Source organism: Nomascus leucogenys, chromosome 7b, assembly GCF_006542625.1.
Source record: "Nomascus leucogenys isolate Asia chromosome 7b, Asia_NLE_v1, whole genome shotgun sequence".
In the NCBI taxonomy this organism is placed as follows: domain Eukaryota; kingdom Metazoa; phylum Chordata; class Mammalia; order Primates; family Hylobatidae; genus Nomascus; species Nomascus leucogenys.
Window position 1 is genome coordinate 8787510 of NC_044387.1, and position 16251 is coordinate 8803760.

Sequence of the window (16251 nt, forward strand, 5' to 3'; positions counted from 1 at the left end):
TACAGGCATAAGCCACTGCGGCCGGCCGGTGGGTTACTTTTTGAATGTTTAATTCATTGTTTCTGCCAATAATTTGTACTAGACGGCTCATAAGAACGCCAAAGTACGTTCCTTCTTCGACACAGGGCCAGTTTCCGCGCCAGTGCCCCCGTAGAGGGCGGGGCCCACTCGCTCGCGTAGCGTCACCTTCGCTTCCTGCCGCGCGGGGCCATTTCCGCTGCTGCTTCTGTGAGTTTTTCCGGTGGAGGCGAGTGCTTCTGAGACGTCGGCTGCGCTCCCCTAGGAGTGCTGAGCCCGCGGAACCGCAGCCATGGTGAGTGCGTGCGTTGGCCGAGGGACCGGGAAGCGGGAGACTCAGGGTTGCGTTCGCTCCCTAGCCTGTTAGATGGAGGCTTAGACCCTGAGCCGCCGGCGTTGGGTCTTAACCGCCGGGCCCTGAGTTAGAACCCCAGCAGCCGCGGGGTCCCAACAGCCTGGCCCGAGGTTAGAATTCAGGAAACCTTAGGATCCCCGCAGCTGTGTTGCTTTGCCGTACGGTCTGTTTGCTTGGCAAAAGGCCTGCGGCGAGCGGAGGGGGCATGGCCCAGCCTGGGAGAAAGAGACCAACCCACGTGGGAGAGGGCAAAAAGTTGGTTGAAGAAAACTTGGCTCCAACTTTTTTTTTTCCTTGTGTCTTTTCGTACGAAATCTACGATGGCGTGGGACCCTGGGATTCGGATCAACTTCTCCTACCCACCCTACCTCACCCCACCCCCATTGCTGGGGTTCAGGAGGAGATCTCCCGTGGGCCTGCGCTTAGTGCCCGCCGCGAGTCACACGCGCCGGGGACCTAGAGGAGCCTTTGGCATTTGGGGGCTGTGGGTAACATGAAGTGAGCGCGACTCACGGCCTTGAGTGCAGGAAAGGCTTCTCCTGCAAGGCGGTAGCTTCAAAAACCAGAAGTCTGGTAGCACCACGTGCGGCGTCTCTAAACTCTTGGTCGTCTCTGACTTTTGAACATCTAGGGAAAGTTCTAAAACGTGTGTCCTGGCGTAGTATTTTTGGTTGGCACTTGGTGAGGAGGGAAGAATTTGTAAAGCACTGTAACTTCTATAGTTAATCCTTCCAGCGGAGCTTGGATCCCGGCGGTAGCACTCCCCCCAAACCTCCTCCCGTGCATTTTGAAGCTTAGTACGTGGCTGAGCCTAGAACTTGAAGCTTCCAAACTCAGTGCTCGCTTTAATGCAGTTCTGTGAAACGTTTTGGAATCGGATGGTCTCAGGTTGAACTTTGCAGTTTTCCTCAACTGTAAAATGGAGATGACAGTGCTTGAGGATGTTGTGAGGATCAAATGAAATAAAGCATGTTAAACATCTAGTCCTGATGCTTGGTACAGAGTAAGCATGCAGTATTTGTTGTTCAATCAAAACCTTGCAAGTTTTGGCTGTCTGGTGTACAGGGAAACTAAACTGATCATGCTAGGTAGGGATTTAGGTTGGCTGGTGGTATGATATCATTCGTTAATTTATTTAACCCCTGAAGAAATTGAAAGGCGAATAAATACACCCTAAGCAAGTTTCAGTTAGTGTTTATAAGCTAGGTAGTTTGGTTTTAAAATTGAGTTTAACATTTTTGTTGACTAATAGTGAAACATTTAGGTATTTAATGATTGTTCAGATTCCTGAAGTCTTCCTCTTTTATGAATTTGATGTTTATTGAGAGTTGAGAATCCTGATTTCCAGAGAATGGGTTGTTGGAAACAACGGCAATTTTTAAAGTTTTTTTAAATTGACATATCATAGTTGTACATACTTTGGGGGTTCCACGTAAGATTTTTAAGTATATCTATTTTAAAACGTGCGACAGGGCCAGGCGCGGTGGCTCACGTTTGTAATCCCAGCACTTTGGGAGGCCGAGGCGGGTGGATCATGGGGTCTGGAGTTCGAGACCAGCCTGGCCAACATAATGAAACCCTGTCTCTCCTAAAAATTCAAAAAAATTAGCCAGGCGTGCTGGTGGGCACCTGTAATCCCAGCTACTTGAGAGCTGAGGCAAGGAGAATCGCTTGAACCTGGGAGGCGGGGGTTGCAGTGAGCCAAGATCACGCCACTGCACTCCAGCCCGTGTGACAGTTTGAGACTCTGTCTCAAAAAAAATAAATAAAATAAAACTTGTGATAAATTATTAACCAAAATTTCCAGCCGGGCGCGGTGGCTCACGCCTGTAATCCCAGCACTTTGGGAGGCCGAGGCGGGTGGATCATGAGGTCAGGAGTTCAAGACCAGCCTGACCACCATGGTGAAACCCCATCTCTACTAAAAATACAAAAATTAGCCGGGCATGGTGGTGCATGCCTGTAATCCCAGCTACTTAGGAGGCTGAGTCAGGAGAATGACTATAACCAGGGAGGCGGTGTTTGCAGTGAGCCGAGATCATGCCACTGCACTACAGCCTGGGCGACAAAGCAAGACTGTCTCAAAGAAAAAAAAGAAATCCCTACTGTAGTATCAAATAAAACATTTGTATGGCCGGACGTGGTAGCTCATACCTGTAATCCCAGCACTTTGGGAGGCCAAGGCGGGTGGATCACCTTAGGTCAGGAGTTTGAGGCCAACCTGGCCAACATGGTGAAACCCCCGTCTCTACTAAAAATACAAAAATTAGCTGGGCGTGGTGGTGCATGCCTGTAGTCCCAGTTACTCGGGAGGCTGAGGCAGGAGAATTGCTTGAATCTAGAAGGCAGAGGTTGCAGTGAGCCAAGATTGCGCCACTGCACTCCAGCCTGGGCGACAGAGGGGGACACCGTCTCTTTAAAAAAAAAAAAAAGATAAAAAAATAAACTCCAAATCAGTAGAGGGAAAAATAGTGCAAATGCAATGATAAATCCAGAAAAAGGAAAGAAAGAAAAAGAAACAGAACAAGTGGAACAAATAGAAGGCACAAAAGAAGGAAAATTTGAAACCATTATACCAATACTTAAATATGTAAAGGGACTGAGTGCTCCAGTTAAAAGACGGGATGTGGCCGGGCACTGTGGCTCAAGCCTGCAATCCCAGAAATTGGGAGGCTGAGGTGAGAGAATCTCTTGAGCCCAGGAATTGGAGACCACCCAGGGCAAAATAGTGAGATCCTATCTCTACAAAATTTTTTTTTCTTTTTTGAGACAGAGTCTCGCTCTGTCACCCAGGCTGGTGTGCAGTGGCATGATCTCGACTCACTGAAACCTCTGTCTCCTTGGTTCAAGAGATTCTCCTGTCTCAGCCTCCCGAGTGCTGGGATTACAGGCATGTGCCACCATGCCCAGCTATTTTTTGTATTTTTTTAGTAGAGACAGGGTTTTGCCGTGTTGGTCAGGCTGGTCTCCAACTCCTGACCTCAGGTGATCTGCCTGCCTCGGCCTCCCAAAGAGCTGGGATTACAGGTGTGAGCCACCGCACCCAGCCTAAACAACTTTTTTTTTTTTAATTAGCCAGGAGTTGGCCAGGTGTAGTGGCTCATGCCTGTAATCCCAGCACTTTGGGAGGCTGAGGCGGGCGGATCACGAAGTCAGGAGTTCAAGACCAGCCTGGCCAACATGGTGAAACCCCGTCTCTACTAATAATACAAAAATTAGCTGGGCATGGTGGCGCATGCCTGTAATCCCAGCTACTTAGGACACTGAGGCAGGAGAATCGCTTGAACCCGGGAGGCGGAAGTTGTGGTGAGCCGAGATTGTGCCACTGCACTCCAGCCTGGGCAACAAGAGCAAAACTCTGTCTCAAAAAATAAAAAATAAAATAAAATAAAATTAGCCAGGAGTGGTGGCCCACACTTGTAGTCCCAGTTACTGAGGAGGCTGAGGCAGGAGGATCACTTGAGCCCTGCAGGTCGAGGCTGCAGTGAGCTATTGTCATGCCACTGCACTCTGGCCTCAGTGATAGAGTGAGACCCTGTCTCAACAACAAAAAGGGTGTAATTCTTTTTTTTTTTTTTTTTTTTTTTGAGATGGAGTTTCACTCTTTCGCCCAGGCTAGAGTGAAGTGGCGTGATCTCAGCCTACTGCAACCTCCGCTTCCCGAGTTCAAACCATTCTCCTGCCTCAGCCTCCAAATAGCTGGGATTACAGGTGCCTGCCACCACGCCCAGATAATTTTTGTATTTTTAGTAGAGACAGAGGTTTCACCATGTCATCCAGGCTGGTCTTGAACTCCTGACCTCAAGAGAGCCACCCACCTTGGCCTCCCAAAGTGCTGGGATTATAGGTATGAGCCACTGTGCCTGGACTGCCCTAGCTAAGTTTTTAAGTATTTTTAGAGATGAGGGTCTCACTGTGTGGCCCAGGCTGGTCTTAAACTTCTGGCCTCAATCAGTCCCCAGCCTCAGTTTCCCAAGTTGGTGGGATTATAGGCCTGAGCCACTGCAGCCAGTTCAGAAAACACTTTTCAAACAGAATACACTTTTCAAACATGGAACATTTTTGAAAATTGGCCATAAAGCAAGCCCTGCAAATTTTAACATTGGTAATAATTACATACCATTTTTGCCCAACCCAAATGGAAATAAGTTAAAAATTAGTAACAAAGTAGTTTGAAATGAAAAATATAAACTGTCAGAGAGATTTAAAAATTATAGTAGAAATTCAAAAATAGAACAGAACAATAATGAAAATACCACATACCAGAGCGTAAGTGACAAGGGCAAAGGGGGGAAGAAACAAATGAAAGGATATAATGAGGCCGGGCGCAGTGGCTCACGCCTGTAATCCCAGCACTTTGGGAGGCCGAGGCGGGCGGATCACGAGGTCAGGAGATCGAGACCATCCTGGCTAACACGGTGAAACCCCGTCTCTACTAAAAATACAAAAAATTAGCCGGGCGCGGTGGCAGGCGCCTGTAGTCCCAGCTACTCGGGAGGCTGAGGCAGGAGAATGGCGTGAACCCCGGGGGGCAGAGCCTGCAGTGAGCCGAGATCGCACCACTGCACTCCAGCCTGGGTGAAAGAGCAAGACTCCGTCTCAAAAAAAAAAAAAAAAAAAAAAAAAAAAAAGAAAGGATATAATGAAGTATTACTTGGAGCCTAAGACGCTAATGCTAGGAAGAAACGGGCTAAAAAGGTAGGAAAAAAACACAAGGACAAAATAACCCCAAAGAAAGTAGAAGGAAAGAAAAAAAACAAAAGGAGAAATTGCTGAAATAGAAAGTAGAGCATACTGCTGGGTCTTTTCCTTTCTGAAGCCCCTCTTTCTCACCAGAGAGAGCTGTTCTTTGTCTTTCTTTTGCCGATTAAACCTCTGCTCCCGGCCAGGTGCAGTGGCTCATGCCTGTAATCCCAACACTTTGGGAGGTCGAGGCAGGTAGATCACCTGAGGTCAGGAGTTCGAGACTAGCCTGGCCAACATGGCAAAACCCAGTCTCTACTAAAAAATATAAAAATTAGCCCGGTGTGGTGACGCGCACCTGTAATCCCAGCTACTGGTAGGGGCTGAGGTAGGAGAATTGCTTGAACCCAGGAGGCAGAGGTTGCAGTAAGCCAAGATTGCGCTACTACACTCCAGCCTGGGCAGCAGAGCAAAACTCCATCTCAAAAAAAAAAAAAAAGTGCGCTCACCATTGCTCCATCTGTAAGGGCACACCCTTCTGTAGAAGTACGTTGCCTTGCTGAGAATTAAAAAGAAAATTTTATATTCGAGTGCTATTTCTTTTGCAGCACCGAAACTTTATATAACAGTGGTGTGTGCCTAACTATAGTCTCGGCTACTCAGTAGGCTAAGGTGGGAGGATTTCTTGAGCCTAGGCAGTCAAGGCTGCAGTGACCCATGATCGCACCACTGCACTCCAGCCTGGGCGACAAACCACAGAGCAAGACCCTGTCAAAAAAAAAAAGAAAGGGCCGGGCGTGGTGGCTCACGCCTGTAATCCCAGCACTTTGGGAGGCCGAGACGGGCGGATCACGAGGTCAGGAGATCGAGACCATCCTGGCTAACACGGTGAAACCCCATCTCTCCAAAAAAAAAAAAAAAACCCTGCTCCTAAACTCCTGTGTGTCCGTGTCCTAAATTTTCTTGTCATGAGACAACAAACCCCAGATATTTACCCCAGGCAACGAAGCTAGTTCAGTTTGACACTGTTGTCAAAGTTTTGGGGAATTAGTTACTGTCATGCATTGCTGGCGGGTGTGCAAGTTGTTAAACCCTATGTAGGGTCAATCTGGAATAGATATAAAAGTTACAAATGCATATTATATCTTTTGACTCATTAATCCCACTTCTAGGAGTTTATCTTACAGGTATACTGAATGAAACATAATATAGATTAGGTATAGATGAGATTAGACATTTTAGCATTTATATAATAGTGAAAGATTAAAAAATATATAAATGGGCTGGGCACAGTGGCTCACGCCTGTAATCCCAGTACTTTGGGATGCCCAGGCAGGAAGATTGCTTGAGGCCAGGAGTTCAAGACCAGCCTGCGCAACATAATAAGACAGTGCCTCTAAAATTAAAAAATTAGCCAGACGTGGTGGTGCATGCATGTAGTCCCAGCTACTTGGGAGTCTGAGGCAGGAGGACCACTTGAGCCCAGGAAAGTCCCCTTCAGAAAGATTAATCGAAAAAATAAGGCCAGGCACGGTGGCTCACGCCTGTAATCCCAACACTTCGGGAGGCCAAGGCAAGCAGATCACTTGAGGTCAGCAATTGGGAGACCAGACTGGCCAACATGGTGAAAGCCCGTCTCTACTAAAAATACAAAAAAATTAGCCGGGCCTGGTTGTGCCTGCCTGTAGTACCAGCTGCTCTGGAGGCTGAGGCCGGAGAATCCCTTGAACCCCGGAGGAGGTTGCAGTGAGCCTGGATGCCACCACTACACTCCAGCCTGGGTGACAGAGCGAGACCCTGTCTGAAAAAAGGTTTAAGTAGGTATCATGTGAAGGAGACCTACTCTATAGACATTAAAAAGAAAGGATGGCCAGCTGCGGTGGCTCACGCCTGTAATCCCAGCATTTTGGGAGGATGAGGCAGGCAGATGACCTGAGATCAGGAGTTCGAGACCAGCCTGGCCAAAGTGGTGAAACCCCGTCTCTACTAAAAATACAAAAATTAGCCGGCCGTGATGGCTGTCACCTGTAATCTCAAGTACTCAGGAGGCTGAGGTTGCAGTGAGTCGAGAGCGCGCCACTGCACTCCAACCTAGGCGACAGAGGGAGACTCCGTCTCTAAATAAATAAATGAGGAAGAGAAAAATAATATGGAGGTCTTCCCTCGACCTCCCCCAACCCCCTTCCTTTAGAGGACTCCTCCATCCTTCACCTAATTCCTCCTAGTTGTCCTGGGACCAAGACAAATTCGCCTAAGATAAGGAGTACGTAGAAGACAGGGCGTCCTGGTGTACAGGCTGGCCCTGGACGTCACTTCCGCTGGCGGCAGTGGCGTCACTTCCAGCTCCTGGGGGCGGGGCATCCGTGTCCTTGTGGTGCTGGGCAGCCGACTGTCCAGACCAACACGCGTGGTGTTCTCGCGGTGTCCGGCGAGAGACTACCAAGACAGACGCTATGGTGAGTGTTCCTACTGGGCCACTGTCTCCGGGTCACTTCCCGAGAGCCGCGGTGCCGTGAGCGTGGTCCGGCTATGTCAGAAAAGCTGTAAAAAAATGGAAGGAGAAAAAGGCAGGTGCGCGGTGTCGGGCAGGAGACCACCGAGGCAGGCGCTATAGATGAGTGGTCCCACCGGGCCGTCTCCGTCTCAGCGACTGCCGTCCACCCTGTGTCCAGCCTCCAAGGCCGAGGTTAGGTGGTAGCCGCAGTGAATCACTCGCGATTCGCACGTTACACATGATGGCGACATGTGGGGCCGCACCTGGGTTATAATATGAATATATCCTTGTATATAAATATGTGTTTGTAAAAAAAAAAAAAAAAGAGAAAAATTAATGAAAATGGTTAACTGGAGCAGTGGGAATGAGATGGAAGGAGCAGAATAGGCAGGCCACTCACCCAACATGCTCCCTACATGGATGTGTATTTATTTATTTATTTATTTATTTATTGAGACGGAGTCTCGCTCTGTCGCCCACGCTGGAGTGCAGTGGCGCCATCTCGGCTCACTGCATCCTCCGCCTCCTGGGTTCAAGCTATTCTGCGTCAGCCTCTCGAGTAGCTAGGACTACAGGCGTGAGACACCGCACTCGGCCCCTACATGGGTTATTTTGACACAGGTCTCAATGACGTCATTTTATCCATAAGTATTACAGTATATATCTATAAAGTAAGGATTTTTAACATAACTGCAAATGCCATTAATTAGTTAATAAGGGTTGCAAGTTGGTGATATTTAAGTGTACCATTCCCTCTTTATTTATTATGCGGAATAGTGATACAAGAAGTACTTCTCATCTTCTACCTGGTTACCGCCTACTACAGCATTTAGGAAAGGCACAGAGGATGATTGTTCCCTTTCCCAGTTTTCAAAATATTGAGTTGCTATCACTTGCATAGTTTTGACTTTTAAACCATGAAGATATTTTACATATTTGAAAAATAAAATTTAAAGCAAGCTGACTACAAAATAAATCTACTTGTATACCAAATTGCTAACTAACCACAAGGAAAATTTTAATTTGAGTAACTTTTGAACAAAGTCCTGTTACTGGATGGCTTTGATAGGATATATCCTAAGAACAAAAATAAATTTTTACTTTGGTGAGTTTGTTGGTAGAGGTGGTATATTGGTGTAGCAATTTTGGAACCATTTTGTGTGTATTGTAGAGTAGAGTAGGTGAGGAAATACTTTGATGTGTTGGAAACCAGGAGTTTGAACAGAAGATATGCGTATGGAATGGGGAATGGAAAGAAAACTTTGTGCTTCATTTACTGTAAATTATGTCTTATTGATTCAATAAATTCAGGTGGAATACAGAAGTTCAAATTTAAAGATTACCCATGGACTCCTGACCTCAGGTGATCCACCCGCCTCGGCCTCCCAAAGTGCTGTGATTACAGGCGTGAGCCAGGAGTTTGAGACCAGCCTGGCCAACATGGTGAAACCCTGTCTACACAAAAAATACAAAATTAGCCTGGCATGGTGGTGCATGCCTGTAGTCCCAGCTGCTTGGGAGGCTGAGGCACAAGAATCATTTGAACTTGGGAAGCAGAGGTTGCAGTAAGCTGAAATCGTGCCACTGCACTCCAGCGTGGGCAACAGAGCAAGACTCCGTCTAAAAAACAAAAACAAAAACGGATTACCCATGGACTTAAATGGATGCTGAGCCATGGGAGCCCACTTGTAATCCATTTGCTGTAATATTATCAAACATTCGGCTGAAGAAAGACAAAAGTACATGAGCTTTAGTATACTTTACTGAACTGTGTAATTCCTAATAGTGTATTTCCTTTTTTTCGAAGATAGGAGTGGAAAGTCCATTGTTAACTACGTGGTGTTTTGTGTGTTTGAGGGTTAGGGAGCAGGGCAGCTGCCCCCTGTGTCTCAATTGTTGATTAATATTTTGTGACTCAGGTAGGAAAACTTCTGGCTCAATTTGTCTGATATTTTTATTTCCCCCCATAGACTGAGGCCGATGTGAATCCGAAGGCCTATCCCCTTGCTGATGCCCACCTCACCAAGAAACTACTGGACCTCGTTCAGCAGTCATGTAACTATAAGCAGCTTCGGAAAGGAGCCAATGAGGGTAAGGCAGCCACAGGGTGCTCTGGGGCAATGTTAAAGGCACCTGTTTCCATCTGGGCCCTCTGATCTGATTTCCAATTTGGGAGGAGGGCTAGCTGCTCTTGACCACAACCAGTGGGAGGACTTTGGCATTAGATGCTAAAGCTGATGGGCTAAGAATTTTTTTTAGACCCACCAATTGTTAACATTTTGCCACATTTACCTTCTTTTTCACTCTGTAAATGAATTTTATTCTTGCTGAGCCATTTGAAAGCAGTTGTAGAGACTTTGTATAGTAGCTGTATGACCTCTCCAGAGCCATCAGAAGGAAAGGGATATTAATGCTTTTTAGCATCCCTTTGATGATGGATACTTAACATTCATGAATTTCATTTCGTTCCCAGAAACATTCCCTACCCCTCTCCCCCTTTTTTTTTTAGATGCAATTATTCAGAAACATGGAATGTTTCACGAATTTGCATGTCATCCTTGTGCAGGGGTCATGCTAATCTTCTCTGTATTGTTCCAATTTTAGTATATGTGCTGCTGAAGCGAGCACTACCTCCCTTTGTAAAAAAGGAAAAAAGAAAAAAAAAGCTGTTTTTCAGTAGAATAATTATGTATGCATGATACTTCTGCCCAGAGGTAATATAGGATACTCTCACTTTATTATTTTTTTAATTTTATTTTTATTTATTTATTTATTTATTTGAGAGTTTTGCTCTTGTTGCCCAAGCTGGAGTGCCATGGCAGGATCTCAGCTTACTGCAACCTCCGCTTCCCAGATTCAAGTGATTCTCCTGCCTCAACCTACCAAGTAGCTGGGATTACAGGCATGCACCACCATGTCCAGATAATTTTGTATTTTTAGTAGAGATGGGGTTTCTCTGTGTTGGTCAGTCTGGTCTCGAACTCCTGATCTCAGGTGATCCACCTGCCTTGGCCTCCCAAAGTGCTGCTGGGATTACAGGCGTGAAACACTGTGCCCAGCCTTATTTTTATTTTTATTTTTTTTCAAGTAGAGACAAAGTTTCACCATGTTGGCCAGGCTGGTCTCAAACTCCTGACCTCAAGTGATCCGCCCGCCTCTGCCGCCCAAAATATTGGGATTATAGGCGTGAGCTACTGCGCCCAGCTGCCCAGCCTTATTTTTATTTTATTTTTTATTGGAGACAGAATCTCGCTCTGTCGCCCAGGCTGGTGTTGAACTCCTGAATTCAGGCAATCTGTTTGCCTCGGCCTCCCAAAGTGCTGGGATAACAGCAGGCGTGAGCTACCACACCCAGCCAGAATACTCTCATTTTAACAGATGCCCGGTAGTTTGATGTGGTAGAGCTCTTTTGTCGTTGAAGATTTTTAATGGAAACATCAGAGACTTTGTCAACTGTGTTTGAGATTTAGGAGAAGTATTACAATCGCTTTTACCTGTGCTGCTGAAGGGAGATAAAGTAGACTCTCTGGGTCTCATCTTGGTGCTCTTTCCTCCCTGCTCGTCACACTGCAGTAACTTCAGTGCCTGGTATAGCAGTAGCCAGTGGGGCATTGTAGGGTGACTCACCAGCTCTCCTGGGAGGTCTCTCTTCTCACTTGATGCACTCAGGTCAGCTTGGCTGGGCAGGGATGTGAGTTCTTACACTTTAGGTAGATGAGGACTCATGGACACAGAGTAACCTTATTTCCTCTTGCCATACTTTGCACAGTGATAGGCACACAGGTCCTTGAATGGAGATGCTCAGTCTCAGCGACTTCAATTCAGAATGTGCTTACTGGGAGTTCAGGGAGGGAGATGCAACAATTTTCCGTACCTTGCCTCAGTGTCAGGTATTCTTTCTTGCCATATTTATTGATTGCCTGCTGTGTGCCAGGCACATGTGTATATATGCTGATGATGCATTGGTGAACAAAATGAAGTCTCTGCCTTCTTGGAGTATACATTCCGGTGGAGAAAGACAGATTTTTTTTTTTTTTTTTTTTTTTTGAGACGGAGTCTTGCTCTGTCCCCCAGGCTCGAGTGCAGTGGTGTGATCTCGGCTCACTGCAAGCTCCGCCTCTTGGGCTCACGCCATTCTCTTGCCTCAGCCTCCCGAGTAGCTGGGACTACAGGCGCCCGCCAACACGCCCGGCTAATTTTTTTTTTGTATTTTTAGTAGAGATGGGGTTTCACCGTGTTAGTCAGGATGGTCTCGATCTCCTGACCTCGTGATCTGCCCGCCTCGGCCTCCCAAAGTGCTGGGATTACAGGCTTGAGCCACTGCGCCCGGCCGAAAGACAGGTTTTATGCCTGGTGGTAAAGAATGCTGTAAAAGGCCGGGTGCAGTGGCTCATGCCTGTAATCCCAGCACTTTGGGAGGCCGAGGTGGGCAGATCACGAGGTCAGGAGATCGAGACCATCCTGGCTAACACGGTGAAACCTCATCTCTACTAAAAATACAAAAAATTAGCTGGGCGTGGTGGCGGGCACCTGTAGTCCCAGCCGCTCAGGACGCTGAGGCAGGAAAATGACGTGAACCCGGGAGGCGGAGCTTGCAGTGAGCCGAGATCGCACCACTGCACTCTAGCCTGGGCTACAGAGTGAGACTCCATCTCAAAAAAAAAAAAAAAAAGGCTGGGCGCAGTGGCTCACGCTTTGTAATCCCAGCACTTTGGGAGGCCGAGGCGGGCGGATCACGAGGTCAGGAGATCGAGACCACGGTGAAACCCAGTCTCTACTAAAAATACAAAAAAATTAGCCGGGCGTGGTGGCGGGCGCCTGTAGTCCCAGCTACTTGGAGAGGCTGAGGCAGGAGAATGGCGTGAACCCGGGAGACGGAGCTTGCAGTGAGCCGAGATCGCGCCACTGCACTCCAGCCTGGGTGACAGAGTGAGACTCCGTCTCAAAAAAAAAAAAAAAATGCTGTAAGAGAGAATAAAGTAGAGAAGGGGGATAGGAATGGCAGTGGTGGGTCTTTTTAGATGGAGTATTCAGAGAAGGTCTGTCTGAGGAGCTGAAGTTTGAGCAGAGAACTGAATAGATGAGGGTGTTGGAAAGAAACGTTTTTGGGCATGGCGTAAAGGCATGCTTGAGGGATTCTAAGGAGGCTGGTGTGTGGCTGGAACTAAGTGAGGGAATGAGAGGTACTAGGAGATCACGTGAGACCATGTAGGCCACCGTTAGCAGTGAGTACAATGGGAAATGAGTAGAAGGATTTTGAACAGCAAGATTGCTATGATCTTACTTAACACTTATAAAAGAGTCACTCCTATGACTTTTGTAGGGTGAATAAGCTATAGTAATATCAATAGAAATGAACATGCTTTGCATTTACCATGTGTCAGGTATTATTATTATTATTATTTATTTATTTATTTATTTATTTTTTGGGATAGGGTCTCACTCCGTAGCCCAGGCTGGAGTGCATTGGCATTGATCATGGCTCACTGCAGCCACGACCTCCTGAGCTTAGGTGATCCTCCCACCTCAGCCTCCCAGGTAGCTGGAACTACAGGTGTACGCCACCACACCTGGCTAATTTTTTATATTTTTAGTATTTATATTTTTATTTTTTTATAGTATTTATATTTAGTATTTATATTTTATATTTTTAGTTTTGCCATGTTGCTCAGGCTGGTCTCAAACTCTGAGTTCAAACAATCTACCTGCCTCAGCCTCCCAACGGGCTGGAATTACAGGTGTGAGCCACCGTGCCCAGCCTCATCATTCTTATTAACTTGTTTAATCCTTCCAATAATCCTATTAGGTAGAATTATTAGGTAATTAGAATTAGGTTAAAAAGAATTAGGTAATTCTTTTTTTATTAGGTAGAATCCTATTAGGTAGAATTATTTTATAGATGATAAAAGTAAGGGAAGTTAAACACCTTGCTCAAGGTCATCTGTGTAACAAGAATGAGTGCCAGCATTTGCACAGACAGTGTAGCTCTAGAGTGTGTGCCCTTCTCAAGTACTCCAGCATGAATGCAGAGTATTCGCACTGAGCCACAGAGGCAAGCAATCAGAAGAGTACGCATCTGAAACGGTGCTGTGGGGTGTTGAACTTGCATGGTGAGTCGCATGTGGAATCAGCTTTCTAGAAGTATTGATTATGGCAGATTGAGATGGTAAAACTCTGACTCTCAGTCACAGATACCTTGAGAAGTACTATATTATTAATATACTACTACTTGCTGGTGGGGGTTTGTGGAAGCTGTTGCAGTTGGCGAGGCAAGAGATGATGGTGACTTGGACAAGTATAGCAGAGAAGTAGAAAGAAGTGGTCAGGGCCAGGCGTGGTGGCTCATGCCTGTAATCCCAGCACTTTGGGATGCCAAGGCAGGTGGATCACAAGGTCAGAAGTTTGAGACCAGCCTGGCCAACATGGTGAAACAAAAAATTAGCTGGGCATGGTGGCGGGTGCCTGTAATCCCAGCTACTTGGGAGGCTGAGGCAGGAGAATCACTTGAACCTGGGAGGCAGAGGTTGCAACGAGCCAAGATTGCGCCATTGCACTCCAGCCCGGGCGACAGTGTGAGACTCTTATCTCGAAAAATGAAAAAAAAAAAAAAAAAGAAAGAAAAAAGTTGTCAGATTAGGCCGGGCACAGTGGCTCATACCTGTAATTTCAGCACTTTGGGAGGCCGAGGTGGGTGGATCAGTTGAGGTCAGGAGTTTGAGACCAGCCTGGACAACATGGTGAAACCCTGTCTCTACTAAAAATACAAAAATTAGCTAGGCACAGTAGCACATGCCTGTAATCCCAGCTACTTGGGAGGCTGAGGCAGGAGAATCACTTAAACCCGGGAGGCGGAGGTTGAAGTGAGCCAAGATCGCACCACTGCACTCTAGCTGTGTGACAGAGCATGACTCTTATCTCAAAAAAAAAAAAAAAGAAGTGGTCAGATTCAGGACGCGTTTCGAGGATAAGTGGTGGGTTTAATGTAGGGCTTGAGAAAAGGCCATTATGTATGACTGACTGGTGTTTGAATCCTTTATCATATCCCAGGGCTGGTCTAGGACACACACAGTTGTGTGTGCCTAGGCATTCTTCCCAGTTTGTTGTGGCTGCCCTGCCCAAGCCCACATCACCTATTAGCTTCACGCCCTTCTCTCCACAGCCACCAAAACCCTCAACAGGGGCATCTCTGAGTTCATCGTGATGGCTGCAGACGCCGAGCCACTGGAGATCATTCTGCACCTCCCGCTGCTGTGTGAAGACAAGAACGTGCCCTATGTGTTTGTGCGTTCCAAGCAGGCCCTGGGGAGAGCCTGTGGGGTCTCCAGGCCTGTCATCGCCTGTTCTGTCACCATCAAAGAAGGCTCGCAGCTGAAACAGCAGATCCAATCCATTCAGCAGTCCATTGAAAGGCTCTTAGTCTAAACCTCTGGCATCTGCCACGTGCTCCCTGCCAACTTCCCCCCTGAGGTTGTGTATCATATTGTCTGTGTTAGCATGTAGTATTTTCAGCTACTCTCTATTGTTATAAAATGTAGTACTAAATCTGGTTTCTGGATTTTTGTGTTGTTTTTGTTCTGTTTTACAGGGTTGCTTTCCCCCTTCCTTTCCTCCCTCCCTCTGCCATCCTTCATCCTTTTATCCTCCCTTTTTGGAACAAATGTTCAGAGCAGATAGAAGCGGGGTGGTGGCACCGTTGAAAGGCAGAAAGAGCCAGGAGAAAGCTGATGGAGCCAGGATAGAGATCTGGTTCCAACTTTCAGCCACTAGCTTCCTATTGTGTGCACGGTGTGGTGGAATTAAACACCTTTCATTATGTATCCCTGTGCCTGGCACACAGAATCATTCAAACGTGTTAAAGTGATCGAGGGGTTTCATTTGCTCTGGGGGGATTATGTATCATTTGGGGAGGAAGCATGTGTTCTGTGAGATTGTTCGGCTATGTCCAAGTGTCATTTACTAATGTAACCCTGCTGTTTGCTTTGGTAATGTGATGTTGATGTTCTCCCCCTACCCCCAACCATGCCCTTGAGGGTAGCAGGGCAGCAGCATACCAAAGACATGTGCTGCAGGATTCTGGAGGCGGCCTGGGTGAGTGAGCCATGGGGCAGTTGACCTGGGTCTTGAAAGAGTCGGGAGTGACAAGGTCAGAGAGCATGAACTGATGCTGGCATGAAGGATCCAGGAAGATGATGGAGACCTGGCTGGTAGCTGTAACAGAGATGGTGGAGTCCAAGGAAACAGCCTGTCTCTGGTGAATGGGACTTTCTTTGGTGGACACTTGGCACCAGCTCTGAGAGCCCTTCCCCTGTGTCTTGCCACCGTGTGGGTCAGATGTACTCTCTGTCACATGAGGAGAGTGCTAGTTCATGTGTTCTCCATTCTTGTGAGCATCTTAATAAAAAAATCTATTCCATTTTGATGACAGAATGGCAGTGCCTGATTCTTAGTAAGTATCCGGCTAAAATTGGAATGAAGACATACTTAGCTTTACTGGAGTGGTGATAGCTGCTTAAGACTTTTTTTTTCTTCTTTGTGAAAGAGTTTCACTCTTGTTGCCTAGGCTGGAGCGCAATGGCACGATCTCAGCTCATTGCAACTTCTGCCTCCTGGGTTCAAGCGATTCTCCTGCCTCAGCCTCCAAAGTAGCTGGGATTACAGGCATGCGTCACCACGCCCAGCTAACTTTGTATTTTTAGTAGAG

The 16251-nt window shown here is 46.9% G+C and overlaps 1 protein-coding gene and 1 non-coding gene across 3 annotated transcripts; one reads left to right on the plus strand and one right to left on the minus strand.

Annotated features, from left to right (window-relative positions):
• Positions 1–125: 125 nt before the first annotated feature.
• On the plus strand, positions 126–15972 carry LOC100600266 (small nuclear ribonucleoprotein 13). 2 transcript variants are annotated; one of them, XM_030815458.1, is made up of 3 exons: positions 126–313; positions 9521–9641; positions 14710–15971. In XM_030815458.1, exons 1-3 carry the CDS (start codon positions 311–313, stop codon positions 14970–14972), a joined length of 387 nt encoding a protein of 128 aa, XP_030671318.1. In that variant the 5' UTR covers positions 126–310; the 3' UTR covers positions 14973–15971. The 2 variants fall into 2 exon arrangements, with proteins under 2 accessions (XP_030671318.1, XP_012363153.1); XM_012507699.2 differs by lacking the exon at positions 126–313 and adding an exon at positions 7251–7512 and having other exon boundaries at positions 14710–15972.
• LOC115836218 lies at positions 10072–10178 on the minus strand. The gene has a single exon (XR_004031184.1). It is a non-coding gene; the product is annotated as a U6 spliceosomal RNA (small nuclear RNA).
• Positions 15973–16251: the final 279 nt, after the last annotated feature.